Source organism: Diabrotica virgifera, chromosome 4 (genome assembly GCF_917563875.1).
Source record: "Diabrotica virgifera virgifera chromosome 4, PGI_DIABVI_V3a".
In the NCBI taxonomy this organism is placed as follows: domain Eukaryota; kingdom Metazoa; phylum Arthropoda; class Insecta; order Coleoptera; family Chrysomelidae; genus Diabrotica; species Diabrotica virgifera.
In genome coordinates this window covers 116,661,106-116,684,909 of record NC_065446.1, presented here as the reverse complement: position 1 = coordinate 116,684,909, position 23,804 = coordinate 116,661,106, and the positions used below count along the sequence as shown (strand labels likewise).

Genomic DNA, 23,804 nt, shown 5'->3' with positions numbered 1-23,804 from the left:
AAAGTTTATTTGAAGAAAGTGTATTTTTTTGTTCTTCTTATTGGAGGTACAGGCTCGTTTTTTAATATTGTATTTAATTACAGAGTAATTTCCACATATTAATATATTTTTAAAATTGGGCTCTGTACCGCCATTCTTTATTATATTACGAATACGTGTGCCAAATATCTCTAAAAAATATTCAAAATTACAGCCGCAATCTTGGAACACGTTTTTGCTACCTGTTGATCGCTACTGTTTCCTCTTAAATATACTCACGAGGTGCGGGAGCACGCCAAATAGAATTCTATTTTAGTAACGTCACGTTGCCTAGCAACCGTGGATTCTCCCATTATGAAATTCTATTTTGTGACGTCAGCAAAATAGAATTCTATTTGGCGTGCTCTGGACCCAGGTGCGGGAGCACGCCAAATAGAATTCTATTTTAGTGACGTCACGTTGCCTAGCAACCGTCGATTCTCCCATTATAAAATTGTATTTTGTGACTTCAGCAAAATAGAATTCTATTTGGCGCGCTCTGGGCCTAGAGGTCTACAGATTGGCGTATTTTACGATTAGCTCAGTGATAGGTAAACATTTTGTATACCTTTTTTTATGAAACTGTCAATCGAAAGTTATTTAAAAACAAATTATGGTTTTATTTCGTTTATTTTATAATCACACAAACTCTTTTAAACACCTCAATAACATTATTTAGCATAAATGGTAACGTTGTATTCCAAGCCATGCCCTCTACCAGATTCCAGTTCGATTGCGATGTAGGTGTGGTTAACTCCACCATCTGAGATCCAAGCAGTTGAACCTTTTTCGGCGCTCTTAAGACTGATGGCTGTTACGCAGTAAATTTTTTGATCACCGTGCCATTCAACCTAAAAAGAAAAATCAATTAGTTAGTGGTGAAACTAAGTATCCATAGTACGGAAAGGTAACGAACTCTCAGATTCGTTTAAAACAAGCAGACGCAGACGCCTTCAACAAGGATACCTCTCCTTTTTAATATAATCCTGAAGAAAGTAGTAAGAACAGCACAAATTAGAACAGAACTACTGACAGTAAATGGACCAAAAGTGCCCTCACTAATGTAAAGGTAACATTCAATAAATTAGAGATAGAGGCAAAAAAGGTCTACTAAGGGCAATGAAGAGAAAACCAAATACAGGGTGTTTGGTAATGAATGGGCTATAGCTGAACCTTAGATTTCTAAGCTTAAAATAGGTCGATTTAAGCTAATTTACCTTAGTACGAATAAAGTTGAGATCAAAACTTTTATTCCCCTATTATTTTTACTTTGCGTGTGGCTGGCCTCCACACCATGTAAAACTTTAGAGCCTAGAAACCCCAACGGGCGACCATGGCCCTCCATGGGCTGTCAGCGGTCACCGATGATGATGATTATTTTTACTTAAAAAAGTATACTACATTCATATCAATAAACTCAACAGATTTCGAGATAAACGCATTTTAAATCTACGATGCAAAATTCAATTTTTTTCATTTCATTGTAGCTACTAAAAACCATTTGACATATCCTTGTCATACTTGGCAGTAAGTGTAGGTTGGTGTAGGTACTGTACACCCTACTAAAATTATGTTAAACAAACATTTTGTGGCGTGCGACAGGGGAAAGTGAATGGTTGACCCTTCCCAAATTCTAAGCCACTGGCGGAATTGCTATTTTAGTAAAATTTTTGGATTCTCCAATACTTTTTATGTAAATTATATACTCTTTATCCGTAACGATAAAGAAGTCATTAGTTTTCGAGATATTTGAAGTTGAAAACGGGGCAAAATACAAATCAAAATAACTGTGCCGTTTCATTTCTAACTTCAGATATTTCGAAAACTAATGACTTTATCGTTACGAATGAAGAGTTAAATATTTACATATAAAGTATTGGAGAATCTAAAAATTATGATAAAATAGCAGTTCCGTCAGTGGCGTAGAATTTGGAAAGGGTCAACCATTCACTTTACCCTGTCGTACGCCTCTGGTAGTAGCCCGAAACGATTATTTAACATAATTTAGTAGGGTCTACACAGCACCCACACTTTATACTAAGTATGAGACGGATATGTCAAATAGTTGTAAAGTATTTTTTTTAATAATTTATTCTTTATTTAGAACTTTAAAAACTATTATATTTGTACCCGGTACTTTAAAATTATTTGACATATTATCCTTATCATACTTGGCAGAAAGTGTAGGTACTGTACACTAGGGTGGGCCGAAAATGGCAAATTTTTTAAAAGTCGCAAAAAATAAAGGGCGCTAGTTTGGAAAAGGTGCATATGGATATTACTCATGCAGGTAGAAAATTTGAATTTTTTAAAAAAATATTTAACCGAGCCCAGGGGCCACTTTAGGGGTCAAAATTTTTTTTCCAAAAAAATTAGGGGCGCTACCTTAAAATCTTTTTTATTTAATCAGTAATGTTACTAGAAAAAAATTAAAGAAAATAGAAAGCATTTTAACCGGCCCCATGAACCAAAACAAATTTTTAAAAATTCAATATATACCATAAATTAACATATTTGTATAAATGTGCAGTCTTTCGCTTGTTTAGTATAATTTTTTATATAAAAATATACTAATCAACCCAGAACCCACCACGCGGAGGTATCTGCACCTTTTTTTTTTTTTTTTTTTTCATCACTAGGTGGGGAATCTGCAAACAGACGTCGGAGGTAAACATTTCCAACAGTGCTGGGTTCCTGAGCTGAAACCTCATCAGTGTCACGTCGACCAGTTTGGCCCTAAATCGGACCTCCCTGCCCTCCGTAACTCCGATGTGGCCGGGACCAGCTAAACCCCACCCCTCTCATACTAGGGCATCAGGGTGGAATCGCCCGTTAGGGCATGACTTTTCCCCGATGTCCTTCTTTTGCCCGATTCTCAGTCGCTCGTCATCACGCATCAGCTTCCGTCTCTCCCAATCATCCGACCACCACGTCCCTTAATCCTATGCTATCTGCACCTGGAGTTCCCCCCAATTGGGGACCCTCCCACCCATATATTTTTAAATTTAGGTGACATTCCGTTTTTCAAAATATTGCGACTTGTTATCGAAAATGGGTAACATTTGTCGACCTTCTAACTTTAGTCGAACGTATCCGTCTCTGGACTCATCGCCACATACTTTAGTGGAGGCCTCAGTCACCAACTTCACACAGCGTTCCACTGCCTGAGTGTGACATGGGAATTTATCAAACACAAATGTGCCTTTTAAAAAATTATCTAAATCTTCATTTTTTAAAGAAACTGTCAAAGGTGGTTCTGAAATCACTGTTTTTTGCCAGTCTATTAAATCTATGTAATCCTCAGCGGCTAAGTTGATTAAAGGTACCCTAAAGACTCTCACTTCATTACTTGGGTGCATTCTGCATTTTTTATCCTCCTTACAGCCAATTCCTTTATATGAGGCCTTGGGTCGGTTAGCATAGCTAAGAGTAAGTTTTCAGGATGAGCAAAATATCCATTGTCGGCAAAGACTTTGTTCACTATTTTGGTAACTTTAGGTGGAAAAGTTCTGGAAAGACTAATGGCTTTCCATAAATGTCGTGCTCCATCATAGATCAGTGGTCGTGTTTTAACATTAAACCAAACAGGGGCATAAACTTTCATAATAAATTCAGATAAAATAACTAGGTTTGATATGGGTTTTTCGGTGGCTACATATAGTCGTAGTATCCTGTTGGCTGTAGTAAGCCAGCGAGCATGGGATAACTTTCCAGGATCTTTATTTGCCAAACTTTCAGAAAAATGTCCATTTTTAATAGCAGAACAAATGTTGTACAGATATTGTTGGTCAGTACTTAGAATATCTGCTGTTACTTCTGGAAGCTCCGTGTCTATAATTTTAAATTTTTTTACTGGCATTTGTTGGCAGTCTTTCAGTTGGGAACCCACTGGCCCTGAAAAACTATAAGGTCCCTTGGTTTCGCCATCTAAATGTTGAAGAAGATGACGTAAAGGCAATTCATTTGTATGGAGGAGACATATACTCCACTGAAGGGGTCTTCCGATATGAGTTTCCATAAGACGAATTATGCCTCCCTTCCATCCCGTATTTACATTTGTTCCATCGCAACCGATTAGAGACAAAAAACTTATATCCGTCTGATAATTATCTAAACATTTTAAAAGTTCATTTTTTATATTCACTGCAGTAGAAGCTCCTTTTGTAGATATATGTGCGAAATATATACTACCAGGTTCTTTTATAATTGAAATGTGTTCTTCTTGTTGAAGATTTTTTTTATTATTTACCATAGAAAGAGTTTGGTCCTTTCGCCCACCAAAATATAGACCTACAATAGTCTTGTTTTCCTGATTTTGTTGTAGTTTTTGTCGACTTTTACGTAATTCTCGTCTTATTTTATTTTTATCTATTACGTTCGTTTGTTCACTTGTTGAAATTAGATTAAAGTCTTCCAACACGGCATTAACAATTTTAGCTACAGCCCTGTTAGAAGTTCCAGTCTGATCTGCTATTCTGGCAGTGTTGGCTAAGCTAAGTCGCATCTGTTTGGGTTTCGACACTGATACTTGAGGATGGGATTCTTGTTTTGCTGAAACTGGACATTGGTATTCCTCCTCGCTTGAACTTTCATTAGAACTTTGGTTTATATTCATGATGTATTGCCTAGTAGTATTTACATTTGTAAGGCCACTTGTACTTGGAATTGGCTCTTCGGTTTCTTTCTTTCTTTTCAAGATGTTGTATTTTCTTTCTTCTTTTTTTTGTATCTGTTTTGTCACAAGTTGGTCAATCCCTCCAAATTGCATTTTTCTCTCAGATCTTTGGTCTTGTAAGAAGGGCCATTCTATTTTCGGAATCTTCCTATTTTTTTCGCAACAGCAAGTTTCCAAAACGAGACACTTACAAGTTGATATATCAAAAAGCTTTTTCGACTCTCCTAGAAACGTATCTAACTTAGCTTGCAAAAACTTTGAAATTTTTCCTTTTATGGGTTTAATAATGTTTTGATATTTTTTATTATAATTCAAAATTAGTTTAATTATTCTTTCATGAGTTATTATAGGTAGAGAAGCACGTTTCCACACATGCTCTACTTTATTCGCAACAATCTTGGCAACTGTAGCACTTGGCGGTTGCTTACTACCGTCGCCTTTTAACTCTAATCGAACCTCCAAATAACATTTCATCACATCCTCGTACGTCGGAAGCTGAGATGCATTTGGCAGAATGTCTTTTGAATTGCCAAATATTGGGCACGTGGCACTAGCACGAGTTTTTACTAAAGTGTTTGGCATTATAACTTTATGTCACGTTCTAATCACAATTAGAATTTATATGTCCACAAAAACACTAAAAACGTACAAAAAACAACTAAAAGTCCACAAAAACAGTCAAAACAACTACTTTTAAACGATTTGCACTCCGCAACAACAGTCCGCATTAGACAAAGACTCGCGGGGAACTAAATTAAACTTAAACCAAAGGCGTTGGTCCGACTACGCATAGTTCAACGACCTTAAAATAATAGGCAGATCATATTAGAGGGCGGACTGATATTATCAGCTTAGAAAATTCGTCATGGGCCCGGCTTAAAATATTTTTTTTTTGTATAATATTTTTTTTGGGTAATAAGGAGGTTAAAACAATGGTTTTTTTTCAGTAGCGCCCCTAAAAAAAATAATATTAAAAAAATAGCCCCTTGAAGGGCCCCTGGGCCCGGCTAAAAAGTTTTTTTTTACGTAAATTTTTTGTTAATTATTTTTTTTACATAAAAACGCACCTTTTTTGCTATAGCGTCTTTTAAAATAAAAAAAAAAGTTTTTTCGGCCCACCCTACTGTACACCCTACTAAATTATGTCTAATAATCGTTTCTGGCTACGACCAAAAACGTACGACGGGTGAAAGTGAATGGTTGACCCTTCCCAAATTCTACGCCACTGACGGAACTGCTAATTATTGGCATCATTTTTAGATTCGCCAATATTTTGTATGTAGATAATATACTCTTCATTCATAACGATAAAGTCATTAGTTTTCGAGATATTTGAAGTTAAAAATGAAACGAAATTTATTGAAAGAAATAACGTATTATGCCACTTCGTTTTTAATTTCAAATATCTCGAAAACTAATGACTTAATCGTTACAAAAATGAAGAGTACATTATTTGCACAGGAAAGTATTGGAGAATTCAAAAATTGCACTAAAATAGCAGTTCCACCAGTGGCGTAGACACACTAAACTACGAAACGCAGTAGAGATGGAAAAATTAAGAAAAATAACAAGAAAATTTGACGAAATCAATGTTGTCACAAAAATTAATTAGGAAACCAAATTGGTATGGTCCTAGAATGTAGAACAACGCAGCTGGTGAAAGCCAGGGGTATGGCAAAAGAAGGAAGGGAAAAGCGAGGAAGAATAGGTAGACCAAATCATAGTTAAAGCACAGTATAAAGAGGGAACCTCTATATACTGTGGTTAAAGGGTGAGAGGCAGGAGAAATATATCAACCGATGCAAGAATTGCCAAAAAACCGGAAAAGGTGAACAAAAAATAAATAAAAATCATATGCATTCAACACCTTTAAAAAATATAAGGAAGTTCTAACAAAAGAAGGAAAAGACACAACAGTACAATAATAACAAAAAAATTATCCTATTACTCCAAGAAAAGAAACCGAAAAAGGACTTGAAAAATCTAAAAATTACTGGGCGCTATTTTTCAACTGGAGTATTTGGGGGAGTGAATAGAAACGGCTTAGATAATTTAATTATTGTTTATCAGGCGAAAAATTGTACTTCATTCTGCATCAGTTATTTGTAAGTACATAAATAATTAAAAATGAATAACCTTTTTTAAAAAAATTAAAATTTGAGACCTTACGAAAAGACTAAGATGTGATAAACAAGTAGAATCGTTTAAAAACTACTCGACCGATCGGGCTCATCTTTTGCTCATATCTTCTTCTTTAGGTACCGTCTCCTCTAGGAGGTTGGTAATCATCACAGCTATTTTCACTTTTGAGATTGCAGCTCTAAACAAGTCGACATAACTGCAATTATACCACTTTCTCAGATTGTTGAGCCAGGAGATGCGTCTTCTTCCAATACTTCGTTTTCCCTGTATTTTCCCTGCATTGTCGTTTGTAGCAACACATATTTATCCCTCTCATAACGTGGCCGAGATATTGTAACTTTCTTATCTTAATCGTATTCATGATTTCATTTTCCTTTTTCATGTATCTGAGGACCTCAACATTTGTTATTCGGTCTACCCAACTTATTTTTAATATTCTTCGGTAGGTCCACATCTCGAATGCTTCAAGTCGATCGCTTATTTCTTTCTTTAAGATCCAGGCCTCCACCTCATACAGCAGCACCGAAAACATACCTATATGAACATAATATTCTTATTTTGAGTTGCAAACTAAGGTCTCTCTCTACTGCATAATACTTTTCTCATCTTGTTAAACGTTGTTTTAGCTTGTCCAATTCTCATTTTTATTTCTTCTGTATTCTCGTTATTTTCATTGATAATTGTACCAAGATATCTGTGTTTTTTAACTTTTTCTATTGGTACCCCTCTTATGTTTAAAATGTCTTGTTGTTGCGTTTTGGAAATTGTCATAAATTTTGTTTTATTAGCGTTAAGCGTTAGTCCGCTTTCCTCACTAGCATTTACTACATTATAGTCCGTCCGCTCTAACTTTTCCCATGCGTTACGACTTATTTTCAGTAGTAATAACCCAAGGACATTGATAATTGTTCGAAAAAATTTTATAACAGATTTCGAAAGCTTGTTGCTTGGAAAGCAACAGGCTTGTTGCCTGTAAGCAACAAGCTTGAGAAAGTTGTTAAAAAATTTTTGAGCATTTATCAATGTTCGAGGGTTATTCGGATAGAAAATTTTTTGCTGGTTATGAAAAAAAATACAGAGCAGAAACAATTATTTAAATGTGCAATTAACAAAGGAACAATTAGAAAAATTTAATGAAGATCCAGACATGTTAGTTTCTATAACTGATGAAGATGTGTATTTCCACTACGCATGCTGTTAATAATTTTATTATGATGTTCTTCGTCAATGTTCAAGTACGGTTTTATTGAGTTGGGATTGTTATGCCCCGTAATTTTTATAAGCTCTTGCTCTTGAACACCACTTTTGGCCAACCAACTGACCGCGGTCGATCTATTGGAGTGATTAGTAATTTTTTTTTTCCTTGGTTTTCAAGCCAATCGCTTCGGCAGACGTTTTTGTCCAATTTTGAATCATATTTTTTCCAATGGGCATATTATCATACCAATGATCATTTTCGGTTTTCCAGTAACGATTTGTTCTTAGGAATAATCTATCCGTTTTAATATTTGGGCCCCTTTTTGATAACAATTTTTTAAATAATCTGACAGGACATACGTTACTGTCGTTGTTTTCTATTAAAAATTTGCTGTCAGTACACCTTCTTGAACCACCTTGGCAAGTCTTGCTGAATACAGGGTTATATTGTACTCGATTTGTTACAGAACCATCGTTATTTGTTTCAATACGAAAAAAGTCAATCAAACAAGCAGCAGCTTCCCCACCTCGCCAAGCTAATTCTACGGCGGCTATGTGATAGAATTTCCGTTGTAGCCCTTCAGGGGTGTCTTCGTTCCACAAATTTATCATTTTTGTTATTTATATTGCACTCAATGCCTCTGAACTTTGTTTCCTTTTACAGGGATCCGATTGTAGTTTTCGTTGTATAGAATCGCGGGCAGCTCGCGCTTGTTGAAATACAACGCTTTTGAATGGGTCAATAATAACTTTCATTTCCTTATAATACTTTTCTTGTAAAAGCTTACTTGTTAGGTTCCACATGGTTTTGACAGTAGCTTCTTTAAACTCTGTACCATCTTTTCTTCTCATGTTCACAGCCCAATCCTTTAAAATCGACGCCAATTCTTCCGCCGTCCGATTTCCATCTAATTCATATTTTCTATCATTGCAAAAGTCCATAAACGCTTTCCATACAAATTTTTTACTGTAAACAGTATTCTTGGGTATATTTGATTCGATAATTTCATTAATATTCTCATCAGTATTACAACCAAATCGTGACATTTTGAAACATTGAATATTTGAAATGTCAAAATCGAAATGAAACGAAATGTAGGTATCCATAGCTACATGATTGAGTGAAAACAGCCCATGGGATCTGTTTTCAGTATAATGTTGGTTTTATTGGTTGTATTCAATCAGATGACCACAAATTAATTGATTTCATTGGATTTCTAATTGAGCAAAAAATTTTCAAACAAATTAAGTTAAAACCTAAAGTGAACCGACCGTCGATGTGTATATACATTTTGTATACTGTATACTATATACTACACACATCAGCGTACGTTTCACTTTAGGTTTTGACTTAATTTGTGTGAAAATAAGTCGTGACGCATGGGAAAAGTTAGAGCGGACGGACTATATCTAAGAGTGCCTGTAGGTCTTGTATATTCTCTGCAATTAGTATAGTATCATCGGCATATCTGATATTGTTGATGGTTCTGCCGTTGACTTTTATTCCAATTGTTATATATTCGAGTGATTTTTTAATTATTGCTTCCGAATATAGATTGAACAATAAGGGGGAGAGTATGCAACCTTGCCTTACGCCTCTTTTTATCTCTACTTCCTCCTAAAGTTCTTTACCTACTCTGACTTTTTGCACATATAGTAAACATAAAGATTCACATTGTGAAATGCGTTTTCAATATTTTTATTGTTTATTTTAATAATAATTCTAAACTCTTGAAAAAAAATGCTTACTGTCGAGTTACATTAGCAATAACTTTTTTGTTTATAAACATTTTTTAATTTAGAAAATCCCTTATTTAGTATGATACGATTGATCCAAAAGATGGCATAACCCAGACATCCAAAGTGAAAGTTTTTCTTCAACACCAAATTGTTCTATATGGTCCACATAATGTTCAGAAAAAAGTCACACCATTTTGAGCGTCGGGTTTCGGGGGCAGAGGGGGGAGAAATCGGTAAGTTCGCAGTTTTTTACGTTTTTCGTCAATATTTCTAAAACCATGCGGTTTAGCATGAAAAACCTTCTATACAAAAATGTTCTACATTAAATTATAAATAAAAAAGGTACTATTCATAATCCTTCTAAAATAAACCATTCCAAAGTTACGGAGGTAGTATAATATAATTGGTCCAAAAAAAGGCCTAGCCCAGACATCCAAAGTAAAAGTTTTCCTCCAACATCAAATTGTTCTATATGGTCCACATATTGTTCAGTAAAAAATTACATCATTTTGAGCGTCCGGTTTGGGGAAGGGGAGATGGGGGAGAAGTCGGTAAATTAGTAGTTTTTTACGTTTTTCGTCAATATTTCTAAAACTATGTTTTAGCGTAAACAATGTACTACATAAAATTTAAAACAATAAAGTCCTATACATAATTCAACAAATCAACGGTTCCAGAGTTACGGAGGGTGAAAAGTGGAGGTTTTTGATACTTTTTATATTTTTTTTGGCAATTGATGATGATTTTGGGTGGTGAGGTTGACGTTTATTCAAGGGCTTATCACTAACATACCATCGGCCACTGAAATAGCAAATTTTATTTACAAAACACAATCCTGTTAAAGAAAATTTCCTGTTAAAGAAAAATAAAAAAAAGTATCGAGAACCTCCACTTTTCTCCTCCGTAACTCTGGAACCGTTGACTTTATAACAATTATGTATTCGACCTTTTTTGTTTTAAATTTTATGTAGAACATTTTTGTATAGAACATTGTTTACGCTAAAGCAAAGTTTTAGAAATATTGACGAAAAACGTAAAAAACTACTAATTTACCGACTTCTCCTCCATATCCCCCCAAACCGGAAGCTCAAAGTGGTGTAACTTTTTACTGTACAATATGTGGAACATACAGAACAATTTGGTGTTGGAGGAAAACTTTTACTTTGGATGTTTGGGTTGGGCCTTTTTTTGTACCAATTATACAATACTACCTCCATAACTTTGGAACCGTTCATTTTAGAAGGATTATGCATAGGGCCTTTTTTATTTCAAATTTAATGTAGAACATTTTGTATAGAAGTTTGTTCCTGCTAAACCGCATAGTTTTAGAAATATTGAAGAACAACGTAAAAAACTACGAATTTAGCAATTTCTCCGCTCCCCTCCCCCCCCAAACCCGACGCTCAAAATGGTGTGACTTTTTTCTATAGAACAATTTGGTGTTGGAGCATAACTTTCATTTTGGATGTCTGGGTTTGGGTCTGTTTGGTATAGTTATACCATACTCATACTATATTAAACTACCAAGTATATTCAAGAAAGTCGTTTGTTGAACATGTTTGTCTAAAATGCGTTGTTTTTTCACAATATTGAAATGAATGAAAAAGCAATTGTTTTAGCTAAAATGCTAATAAAAAACCATGACGCACTAAAAATTTCGATACCCTCAGATATTCTAGTTGAAAAATAGTACCCAGAAATTTTTTTAAAAGCTTCGTATTCTGGGTTATCTAGATTTTTATTATATCATGTGGTACTTACTGTTTCGTCTCTTTTGACAAAAGGAATGCTAGTCTTGTGGACATAATCTTTCAATACTGCCTGTTTTGGATTTGGACTGGTGCAATTGCCCTCTATGATATCAAGTGTACCCTTTTGGAGACTAACGGAACTTACAAAATGGACTGCAAGTACGCACACAATTGAAAGAATAAGTATTTGCTTCATTTTTATACTTTGCAGTTACCTCTAGGTTTTCTGTAATTTGTAATACAATGTGGAATCATTTGGGAGCATTTATAGCACTTGCACAGGTAGATAAAGTTGTAGAATTAATTTGAGATAACAGCGATAAGAGACAATTCTGGTTAATCTTTTCAATGTGATTTCAAGAGTTTTTTAATGGTATTGATTCTGTAAATTGGATTCTGACAAACACATCTGTTTAAAAGTTTTAGGAAATATTGAATTTAAGAAAAAACAAATATATAGAGAAACCTATTTCTTTAGATGCTGTTTCCGTCATCATGATTACAATTTTCTAAAACATTTCTCTATCGGCTGTTCGGCGAAATAATTCTTCTACTGTGGACCACACCGGTGTCTACTATTACTCAGCCATGAAAGTTTCTTTAGACCAGTCCATCTCTTTCCTTCCCCTCTTCCTTGTATTAAAAGGCGAAGTAGATGGTATTTACATTTAGGTCCTCTAATTATATGGACGAAGTATTCTGTAGTTCTCCTCTTTATGATGTTTATAAGTGGACGATCTGAATTCATCATTTTAAGAACATCTTCATTGGAAGTGTGCGAAACCCACGATATTTTTAGGATCAGTCGATATAACCACAATTCGAATGCTTCTAATTTTTTAAGCATTGTAGTTTTTAATATCCATTATCCATGTCTCACAACCATCTCACTACCATAAATATAATAGTATAAACCACACATAAAATTTCACGACTCTCTTGCGAATATGTATCGACAGGTTTCTGTTACATAAAACTGGTTTCCAAGTCATAAAAGCCTTACGTAATATTTTGATCCTCGTAATTGTCTCTTCACCAGAGTCACAATTTACATTTAACCAGCTACCAAGGTATTTAAAATAGTTTAAACGTTCTATCTCTTCTCCATTAAGAAAAATCAGACCTTTATCTACATTAAGTAATCTTTCCAACTTTCCATCCACTTTGTCTTTGAAATCTTAATTTTAAGGCCTCTGCGATAACTTGCTTCGCTGACTAGATTTACTAATATCTGGAGATCTTGTAAATTTTCTGCAAGAACGGCTATATCGGCAACGTATCTGATATTGTTGATGATTTCTCTACCTAACCTTACTCCCTCTTGTCTGTCATCCAAGGCTTTCCTAAAGAGTGCTGTAGAGTAGGATTATATCTATCTATCTATTAGCCTTGCGACATCCAATATTGGACATAGGCCTCCCCTTCGCTCCTCCATCTTTCTCTATCCTGAGCCATGTGCATCCATTTTGAGCCTGCTTGGTGTTTTAGGTCATCTACCCATCTCATCTGTGGTCTTCCTCTCTTTCGTTTATATGTCCATGGTCTCCACTCTGTAATAATTTTATTCCATCTTTCGTCTTTTTGTCTAATCGTATGACTGGCGAATTTGAATTTTAGTTTAGCTGTTTGACGAGTAGCATCTTTAACTTTTGTGATATTTCTTACCCATGAATTCCTTTTTCTATCTAACAGTCTTACGTTGATCATTTGTCTTTCCATTGCTCTTTGTGTTTTCGCAATTCTGTCCATATTCGCTTTTGTGAACGTCCATGTTTGACATCCATATGTAAGGACCGGAAGAATACATTGGTCGTAGATTTTCGTTTTTAGATATTGAGGGTATTTTTATTCTTCAATATGAAGCTGAGCTTACCAAACGAGGCCCACGCTAACTTCGTTCGTCTCTTTATTTCTGCTGTTTGGTTGTCTCTATTCAATTTTATTATTTGTCCCAAGTATATGTATTCATTCACTTCCTCTATTTGGTTTTGTTTAACTACGATTCTTAACTCATCCTCTTGGTTTGTTATCACTCTTGTTTTGCTGTAATTCATATTTAATCCAACTTTACTGGCTTCGTGGTCTAGTTGTTGTATCATTATTTGTAGTTGTTCCTTGTCTGTAGTGATAATGACGATATCGTCAGCGTATCTTAGGTGATTTAAGTATTGGCCGTTAATGATGATTCCATATTCTTCCCATTGTAATCTCTTGAAAATTTCTTCTAGAGCTTGGTTGAAGAGCTTCGGCGAAATCGTATCTCCCTGTCTAACCCCCCTTTTGATAGGTATGGGGTGTGTATTCTGTTCAAGTTGGATCGCAGTTGTGGCCTTACTGTATATATTAGAGATTAGTTCTGTATACCTGTAATCTACTCTGCTATTGTGTAGTGATTGTTTCACTGCCCAGTGTTCTATGGAGTCGAATGCCTTTTCAAAATCTATAAATGCCATATATATGGGTATTTGTATTAAGTAACTTCATTGTCAGTAGGTGATCACATGTACTGTAGCCTTTTCTGAATCCTGCCTGTTCTTTGGTTTGATAATTGTCGAATTTAGGAGTTAGTCTGTTGGTTAATATTTTAGATAACAATTTATACATAACATTAAGATTAAGCAAGGTAATCGGTCTATAATTTTTCAGATCTTTTTTGTCTCCTTTTTTAAACAATAATAGGGTGATTGCTTCATTCCAATTACTGGGTATGTTTCGTGTACTTAGTATTTTGTTCAATAATATATATAAGACTTCCCTTGTATTTTTTCCGCCATTTTTAATCATCTCCACTGTAATGCCGTCTCTTCCTGGTGATTTATTATTTTTCATTTTTCTCAGGGTTTTCTTTATTTCTGATTTGCTAATCTCTGGTTGTAGGTCAGAGTTAGCATTTTTTATTTTAGGTTTCAATTTTTGAAGAGTTTCTTGTGTCGGTGGTTGCTTTTCTTGATATAAGTCTAAGTAATACTGTTGTGTTATTGCTAATATTTCATGTATATCTTGGGTCTCTTCTCCCTGAGTATTCTTGATGGCATTTATTTCTGTTTTCCCAGTTTTGGTCATAAGCACTTCATATTCTTGTTTTGTTGAATAACTTTTTCAACTTGTTCTTCTTGTTTCTTTCTTTTCTCTTCTTTTATCTTTTTCTTGATGCTTTTGTTTATCTTCTAATACTCTGCTGTTGATCTCTTGTTTTGTTGAGCTAGTGTTCTCCGTTTTTCCATTAATGTTTTTATTTCATGTGAGATCCATTCTTGTCTTTTCTTTCTCATGGGTGCCACTTCTTTCCCGGCTTTCAGTAATGTTTGCATTAGAATGTTATTGATTTCGTCGACTCCTTTATTTATGAGTTGATTTTTATCGGGCATGATGTTTTTATTTTCTCTTTATACTCTTGTTTATTTTCCCTTAATTTTTCCATATCTAAGTGTTGTGTTCTCTTTTTCATTTCAAGTTGCCCAGGAATGCCTAGGTTCGCTCTAACTAATCTATGGTCACTACCAGTTGTAAAATGGTTAAGAACGGTAACGTTTTGTACAACAGACTTTTCCGATGAAAGTATGTAGTCTATTTCATTTTTCACTTGACCATTAGGACTGTCCATTTTAGTTGCGGTTTCTTATTGAAGAACGAATTCATAGCATATAGTTTCCTCTCTTCCAGGTAGTTCATTAAGGTATCTCCTTTATTATTTCTCGACCCATATCCGAAATTTCCTATCCTTGTTTCTTCTTCACCCTGCTTTATTCCTAATTTTGCATTAAAATCTCCGATAATTAGTGTTATTCTCGTTTTACGTTCATTCATGGCCATTGTCACGTCTTCGTAAAATGCTTCAAAATCTTCTTCTGGATAGGTTGAGGTAGGTGCCAGTGGCGTGCGGTGACTTTTTCGAAAGGGGAAGCGATTCAATAAGGATATAAAAATATTTTCTTAAGGGTCGAGGGTCGAGCCACTTCCCACCTGATAATGATAACACTATGATGCGCAGGGGCTCTCTATCAGCAAAGTACTTATGTGAGACGTCCTGGGTACAAGGACTCACACACTAAATCCGTGACGCGTGAATACGTGAGGCACTCTATTCCCGCTATTTCTAGTGACTAGTGACCTATCATTGATCTGTATTGCTAGCTCGGGCCTTGAGTCCTCGCGCCGGGCTTGGTTTTCTAAAGAAGAATCCTATTTAAAAAAAATTTTATACTCCGAGGCATTTTCCATAACACACAACTTTCACTAAAATGACACTTATTTATACTCGAGGTCTATTCTCCTATCAACTTCTGATAATTGTTGAATGCAGTCTTTTTCAATGGATAATAGGGCTAATAACTTTCAAAGTCTGTCTTCGCTTGTTGAGTTTATTTTAAACTCTTAATTTGAAACTTTTAATGCATCTTAATACTGCAAAACTTCATTCAACTGATGCACTTGTGGCTGGGATAGTTAGTAGTACTAATTCACACAACTTGACCACTTCACACAGTGACTTGTTTTGTTTAAACCAATAGTTATAAAGAAATCCCAGATTTCTGGGTATTTCTTTATCATTAATGTCAGTTGTTTCATAAATGACTGAGAATTAAATGACTAAATTAACTGAGAATGCAAAGCTGGGATATCAAAAAATTTTCATTATTTAATCGTAGTGACATAAATTCCTCTGTGGGAAATTTTGATGAATTATAATTAGAAATATTAAGATTATATATAATTCTACAAATTTTAAATGGTTAAAAATTTGAAAGCTAGAATTCATTTGTTGTAGAATATTATCAAAAGGTCTCTTTGTTTCCTCTGTTTTCTCTGTCTCTCTGTCTCCGAAATTATCAATCTTCATTATTTTTCTTTCATGTTCAAACCCCATATGTTCAGTTTTATCCCATATATTTTTAAACTGCTCTCGTTTTTTTAATTATCGTATTAATAAAGTCATCAATTTGTCTTATAAAAAATGCAATACCATTTGATTTCTGTAAAATGTCAAATAAAAGATCAGTAAACGGAAAAATCTCTGCAAAAAATTTAAATCGAAATATTCTTTAAGCGAATGTATGTAATACCTAAGCACCCCTTATAGACCAGTAAGGATCTGCGAAAAAACGTCTATTTTTGGATGTGAGAGGTGGCATTCGGATTTTTGCAGATAAAGTTAGGTGACACCTTCAGTAATAATAATTGACTTATGCACCTTCTCAAATATGCCCGGAACATTAATAAAAAAATTAAAATATTTAAAAATTTCGAAAAACATCGATTTTTTTCTGCTTTCTTTGATTATAACTTTAAAACTATTCGTTTTGGAACAAATTCGTACAGAAATAAAATAAAAATAATTGAATTTTGTATGATATACGACTGGTCAAAAATGTCTTAAGATATTACCTTTTCTGCAATATAGTAATAAATACAAAATAAGGGGGCAAAATAAGTCTGTTGTTATTCAATATTTTTTAACCACTTTGGTGGCACTTAGAACCTTAGTAATTCACTTAGGAAATTATTTGTAACATACTTAAATCGTGTACCAAATTTCATTAAAATCGGCCTAATAAATTTTGCATAATAAATTTGCAATCTAAATGATTTTAAAAAAGTTCAAATTTTCTAAAATCTTTCTGAACAAAAAGTAGACCATTTAGAAGTTGGCTAATTTTTTTACATATAAAGAGGTGCTCTACCTATCTAATACACTTTACAGAATTAAAATCGGATTATTTAAGGGGCCCCAGCAATGTTTTAAATTTATAAACAATTTTTTGGCTTATAAACAAATAGCTTTGTTTAATAATAAAAAAATTAATTTTTAGCAATGCAAATAATTAAAACCGGTATAATTTGACTTAAACTTTCAAATGCTGTCAGCAGAATTGCTATTTTATTTTTTAATCAAACGTTATTCGCGTAAAAATTGCAATTTCTCGATTTTTTGAAAGTTCCACTGCGTTTATCTCGAAAACTATGCATCCTACGAAAAAACTTGTAAGAACATTTTTTGCTTAGAATGACCCAAGAAATACAAAAAAATATATTATTTTGCAAAAAATCGATGTTACGTAATTCCTCAAGTTCTTTGTTTATAACAATCTTATCGACATCCGGATCAACTGTTACCCAAAAAATTCGTGTTCTACTGGTCAAAATACATAAAAAACTTGGGTAAGTCCATCTAAATAAAGGAACCCGTAGCACGCCCTCCTGGCCACAGCACTAATTTGTTTATAAGCCAAAAAATTGTTTATAACTTTAAAGCATTGCTGAGGCTGCTTAAATAATCCGATTTCAATTCTGTAAAGTGCATTAGATAGGTGGAGTGCTTCTTTATAAGTTAAAAAATTGACAAATCTTTGTATGTTCTAGTTTTTGTTGTGCAAAAATTTTAATTTTTTAAAAAAAGTTTAGATTGCAAAATTATTATGCCAAATCTAGTAAGTCAATTTTAATGAAATTTGGTGTACGGTTTTAGCACATTACAAAAATTTTCTAAGCGAATTAGTAAGGTTCCAAGTGTAACCTAAGTGATGGAAAATCATTGAATAAGGACAGGCTTGTTTTGCCCCCTTATTTTATATTTATTGCTATTTTGAAGCAAGGGTGATAAATTAAGACATTTTTAACCAATCGCATCTGATAGAAAATTGAATTATCTTTGTTTTATTTCTATAGGACTTTGTTCTAAAATTAATAGTTTTTAAGTTATAAGCAAAAAAAGTAGAAAAAAAACGAAATTTTTTGAAATTTTTAAATATTTTATTTTTTTTATTAATGTTCCGGGCATATTTGAGAAGGAGCATAAATCAATTATTATTAACGAAGTTATCACCTAACTTTATCCGCAAAAATCTGAATGTTACCTCTCACATCCACCTAAAAACAGATCCTTACTGGTCTATTAGCAGCAGTAACAGTCGGAGCATCTCACTTTCGGGAAGGCGATAGGACGATCGCTTCCACAGGGTACCAAAATTCGCGCGACTAGTGGGTGCGGTCATTGAACCCTGACCAATTTTTAAACGGGACAACTGCATGACAAGCGGCGATTTTGAGATGCGCTTCTGTCAGGAGTGGACCGAATAGTTGAATTGTGTGCATATTGAGTTCGTTCGTACGCGATTAATTTTTAATATTTTTCAATGCCTATTGCCTAGGTAATATGTAGATTACTTGGGTTAGGGAAAAATTTTTGATTATTAAATATTAATTGATAATATATTTTCTTATATCGACCTATAAATAGGGAAGCGGTGCTTCCCCCGCTTCCATGGACCGCACGCCTCTGGTAGGTGCATATATGTATCTGTACTATCTTTAGTGACGTTCTTTTCATTTTCATTATCATGTATTATATATATCCTATTTAGGATTAGGTATATATATCCTACTATATTATCCTATAGATTATAAAAAGACTGGATGACAAAAGATATTATAATACATATATTCTATATCTCATGACTTATGTTTGTTTTTTCAATGTGCCTCCAGTAAGTTGTCGGACCATCGTTTTCGTGGTTTTCTCACTGATCGTCTTTCTATTGGGAAACCGTCTCTCGCCGTCTATACTACTCTATTTGTTGTCATTCACCTTATGTGGTGTTTCCATTCTACTCTTCTGTTTCTTACCCAGTTCTCAATGTTCTTCACCTTGTATGCAGGTCGCAGGTCCCATGTCCCATAGTATATTAGCATCGATTTTTCTAAGCGTTGTTATATCTGCTATTTCTGGCATTATTTCAATGTGTTTCGGGCCTACTAATTCCTTCATCTGCGCGCTGTGACCTCTTATAAAGCGCCATATTTCTTTTCCTTGCATTTTTCCACTTTCATCTTTGAACAGCTTTAAAATATATGATTTTTAACTCTTGCATCAGTTTTTCGTAGGTCATTATCATGGTGTTCCCGTTTTTAAACGCTTTTATTTAGTTCAATAGTTTGCATCAAATCTTTAGACGTTAATTTGACTGGCTTTCATTCAACGCAAATGAATGAAAATTTGCAGACATATGTATTCGCGGGAGCAATACACGAATAGTCAATAAAACTATTTTTTTATGTTTATTAATTGTTTAAATAAAAAAACGATTTTAATGGAAAATGCTTAAATTCTCTTGTTTTTTACAATGTAGAAACTTGAAACTTTTACCTTTTGTAGCTAATTATATGAACTATACATGATTTCACTTTTTACGTTAATTGTTTACGTTATGCTTTATAGATAAACGATAAATAATGAAGTTTCAAATTTTGAACACTCATATTTGTTTATATAAAAATCGGCGCTTATGGTAGGGAAGCCCAAGCGGGGATTTTTGCAGTTACTTGAGCGCGTCAGATTATCATATGGGGTGAAACCTGGTACTCTGCAGATGTACCTCTGCCATATATTGGCTCTTAACACAGGCCCGAAAAAAAATCTATCCTTAAAAATACTCGAAATTGTCAGATTAAGATAAGGTAAGTGAAGTACATGTAAAAGAGTGTATATTTCAAAAATCTGACGATTTGAGCGGGGCGTAAGGAAATGCGTGAATCAAAAAGTTTCACAAAAAAAGCGAATATATTTCGCGAAATGAACATCAGATCGGAAAACTAAAAAATACGTCTTCAATATTTTTAAAAAATCGATTGAATGGTACCAAACATGACCCCCACGGAGAGGGTTGGGGGGTAAATTTAAAATTTTAAATTCCAACCCGCGATATTTCGCGAAATAAACATCAGATCGAAAAAACTGCAAAATACAATTTCATTATGTTTTTGAAAAATCTATCGAATGGTATCAAACATGACCTCCCACGGAGGTGGGGTTGGAGGTTGCTTTAAAATCTTAAATGGAAGCCCCAAATTTTTATTGCAGATTTGGTTTCTTTACGTAAAAATAGGCAACTTTTATTCGAGACATTTTTTCGAGCTATGGATAGATGGCGCTATAATCGAAAAAAACGATTGTTGGAAATGGAAAATTAAGTTAAAAAGTGGAAAGTTCCCACTAAAATGGAAAATTTTACTGAGCTTTTGTTGGTTTTAGGACCTAATAATCACAACCCAATAGGTCCCCATAACGCTCCAGTGACTGCAAATTTAGCATACTTTGCTCCCCTATGATTCGTGTCAAATTTCAATATGATACGAAACAAACTTCACAATAGCTTAGTGTGAAAACCGCGTATCTCATTTCACAGAAAATTTTACAAAAGAGACTTTAAACTTAATTTCTGCATACCATAACTTAAAACAAAAAAACTATGTTTACATATTTTTGATTCTGAGTATGTTTAGATCATTACACATACAGTTTTCATATATATTTTGGGATAGAGTATGCAGAAATTCAGTTTAAAGTCACTCATGTAAAATTTTCTCTACAATGAGATACGAGGTTTTCACATTAAGCCATCGTTCAACCAAACCTCGAATAAAAAAAATCCTGTTTTTATCGTAGTCTTAGAAAAACCAGCGGTAGAGACGTTTTGTGCTACAATTAACATTAACGCATTCGTTTTGGCGTATTAATTAAACGCTGTTCTTTGGTTCAATCGTTTGGGTCAAATCTTTGGACGTTAATTTGACTGCCTTTTGCTCAATGCAAATGACTAAAAATTTGCAGACATATGCGTTCGCGGAAACAATACACGAATAGTCAATAAAAAAAATTGTTTATGTTTATTAATTGTCTAAATAAAAAAACGATTTTAACGAAAAATGATTAAAATCTCTTGTTTTTTACAATGAAGAAACTTGAAATTTTACAGATTGTAGCTAATAATATGAACTATACATAATTTCACTTTTTACGTTAATTGTTTACGTTATGCAAGAAAGTTTCAAATTTTTTGCCGATTCCGACTACTTTTCATGTTTGTACCTACATCATATTCAATTCAATTCAATTCAATTTATTAGCCAAAATTTACATTTTTAAGTACATATAATATAATATACAGAAAGACACCTAGATGTGAAAACATCTGTGTGTGTCTATAGAAAAATCCTAAATAAATATAGATTACTTATAAACAAACGTAACAAAAAAAAAACACATTCGAGAAATCAAAATTATTTGGAATTTAAACTTAAAACTAAGTAAACAGCATATCTATATAATATAATAATATGTAAAAAATCCAACTTATAGGTATTAAGAATTCCAAAATCAAAAAAAGAACATTTTTTTCAGGATTTATAATTCAAATTGTGTTTTGTTTCCAATAATACAATCAACTACCTTTTTATTAAACATTTTTATGGATTTGATTTCTTTTATTTTGTTTGGTAGTAAATTATAATACTTGGGTGCCCTAAAAATCACAGAATGTTGGCTTATTCCTCGACTTAACTGTGGTAAAACTAAGCTTCTTTTGATGTTACCTCTAGTTTGATAATTATGTTCTATTAGTGTCTGTTTGGAGAAATTTTTATGAATATATGTGCAACATGTTGAAATATAGAGTGTTTTCAAGTCACAGATTTTATTATTATATAATTCGGTTGTAGAGAAAAGTTTAGGTTTTTTTAACATTATTTTAATAATTGAATTTTGAGCTACTTTGAGATTTCTTATGTTGTTTTCATATGCTCCACCCCACAACAAAATTCCATACCTTAGTAAAGGCTCAATTAAGGATTGATAAATCATAGTGATCAGTTTTTTTGCAAGAAACTCCCTTAGCAGATAAAATTTATGCATAAGGGCCCTAATCTTTTTTGTTAGGTATGTTATGTGGTGTTCCCATTTAAGATTTTTATCTAAATATACTCCTAAGTATTTTATGACATTTACTTGTTCAATAGGATCTTCAATGTTTTGTATGTTAATGTTTTCAAAGTTTGGACGATTTGTATCATTTATAGAAAAGGCTACATAATTAGTTTTTTTAGCATTTAGAAGAAGTTTAAATGTATCAAGAAAATTTTTGATATAAACTAGATCTTGTTGAAGTTTCTGTTTTGCTTCTTCCCATGTAGATGCAGAAAAAATTATGACTGTATCGTCAGCATATGACACGATTTTACCCCTGATCTTAAGATTAAATATTGAGTTTATATATATATTAAAGAGTATTGGGCCTAAAACTGTACCCTGTGGCACTCCAATTTTAATAGTTCTTGGTTCGCTGATAGCATCATTTATTTTTGTATATTGTATTCTTTCATAAAGATAGTTAGTAAAAATTTTCTGCCCAATACCCCTCACGCCATATTTATCTAGTATATCCAATAATTTAGTGTGTGAAACTGTGTCAAATGCCTTGGACAAGTCAAGGAACACTGCAATACATTTTTGCCCTTTATCAAGATGCATAGTTATATCTTGCACAACTTTATTCATAGCATCTACTGTACTTAGACCAGGAGTAAAACCAAACTGATTAGGAGATAATATTTTGTTTTCAGTTAAATATGACACTAATCTATCTTTTAAGCATTTTTCAAAGATTTTACCTAGATTTGATATGATACTTATTGGTCTATAATTTTCCATATTAAATTTATTACCTGATTTATAAACAGGGCTCACTACTGAAACTTTAAAATGACTTGGAATATCACCAGTTTTAAAAATAAGGTTTATTATATGAACAAGAGAATCAATGAGATAGATGTGAAGAGTTTTTATAATTTTAGAAGAGATGGCATCTTTACCTGGTGCTGAATTATTTTTAAGGGAATTTATATATTTTATTATTTCGTTATTTGTGACTGGTTTAAGATACATTGATGTCTGAGAGGAGTAATTCATGTGGAATGGAGTATGTGGTTTTTTAATTTTACTGGTCATTTTTAATCCTATTTCAGTAAAAAACTTATTAAAATGGTTTGCAATATCAATGTTATTTTCAATTTTATTATCATTTTCAACCTTGATGTACTTAATTTCATTTTTTTTATTTTTTGTGTTTTCGTTTGTAGCCTCATTTATAAAATTGTAATTTTTTTTAATATTTTTGCTATTTTCATTTATTTTGTTTTTATAATAATCATTTTTTGTTTGTGTAATTAATTTATTTAGTTTATTTCTGTAATCTTTATATTCAATGATTTTTTCTGGAGTAGATTCCCTTCTTAGATTTTGTTTAAGTTGATCTCTTTTTCTAATAGATACAATAATGCCATGAGTAATCCAAGGTTTAATTTTTTTAAACTTATTTTTAAGAACTATGTCATCATAAGAAAGTTGAATTAATTCAGATATATTTTTTATAAGTTGTCCCGCAGCTATCTCTGGTTCTGCATAGTTCAAAATCTCTCTCCAGTTTACATTTTTTGCATGATTAAGAAGT

General features: G+C 33.2%; 1 protein-coding gene across 1 annotated transcript; it reads right to left on the bottom strand.

Annotated features, from left to right (window-relative positions):
* Window positions 1-629: 629 nt before the first annotated feature.
* On the bottom strand, window positions 630-11,807 carry LOC126883120 (uncharacterized). Its single transcript, XM_050648364.1, has 2 exons — window positions 11,534-11,807; window positions 630-869 (listed from the first exon to the last, which is right to left on the bottom strand). The coding sequence occupies exons 1-2, from the start codon at window positions 11,717-11,719 to the stop codon at window positions 690-692; spliced, it is 366 nt and encodes a 121-aa protein (XP_050504321.1). The 5' UTR covers window positions 11,720-11,807; the 3' UTR covers window positions 630-689.
* Between the last annotated feature and the right edge of the window lie 11,997 nt (window positions 11,808-23,804).

Excerpts from the sequence above, each read along its gene's own strand:
- LOC126883120 (XM_050648364.1), bottom strand. The coding sequence starts at position 11,719 with ATGAAGCAAATACTTATTCTTTCAATTGTGTGCGTACTTGCAGTCCAT. Across the intron at positions 870-11,533 it reads TTGTCAAAAGAGACGAAACA|GTTGAATGGCACGGTGATCA; the intron begins GTAAGTACCACA and ends TTTTCTTTTTAG.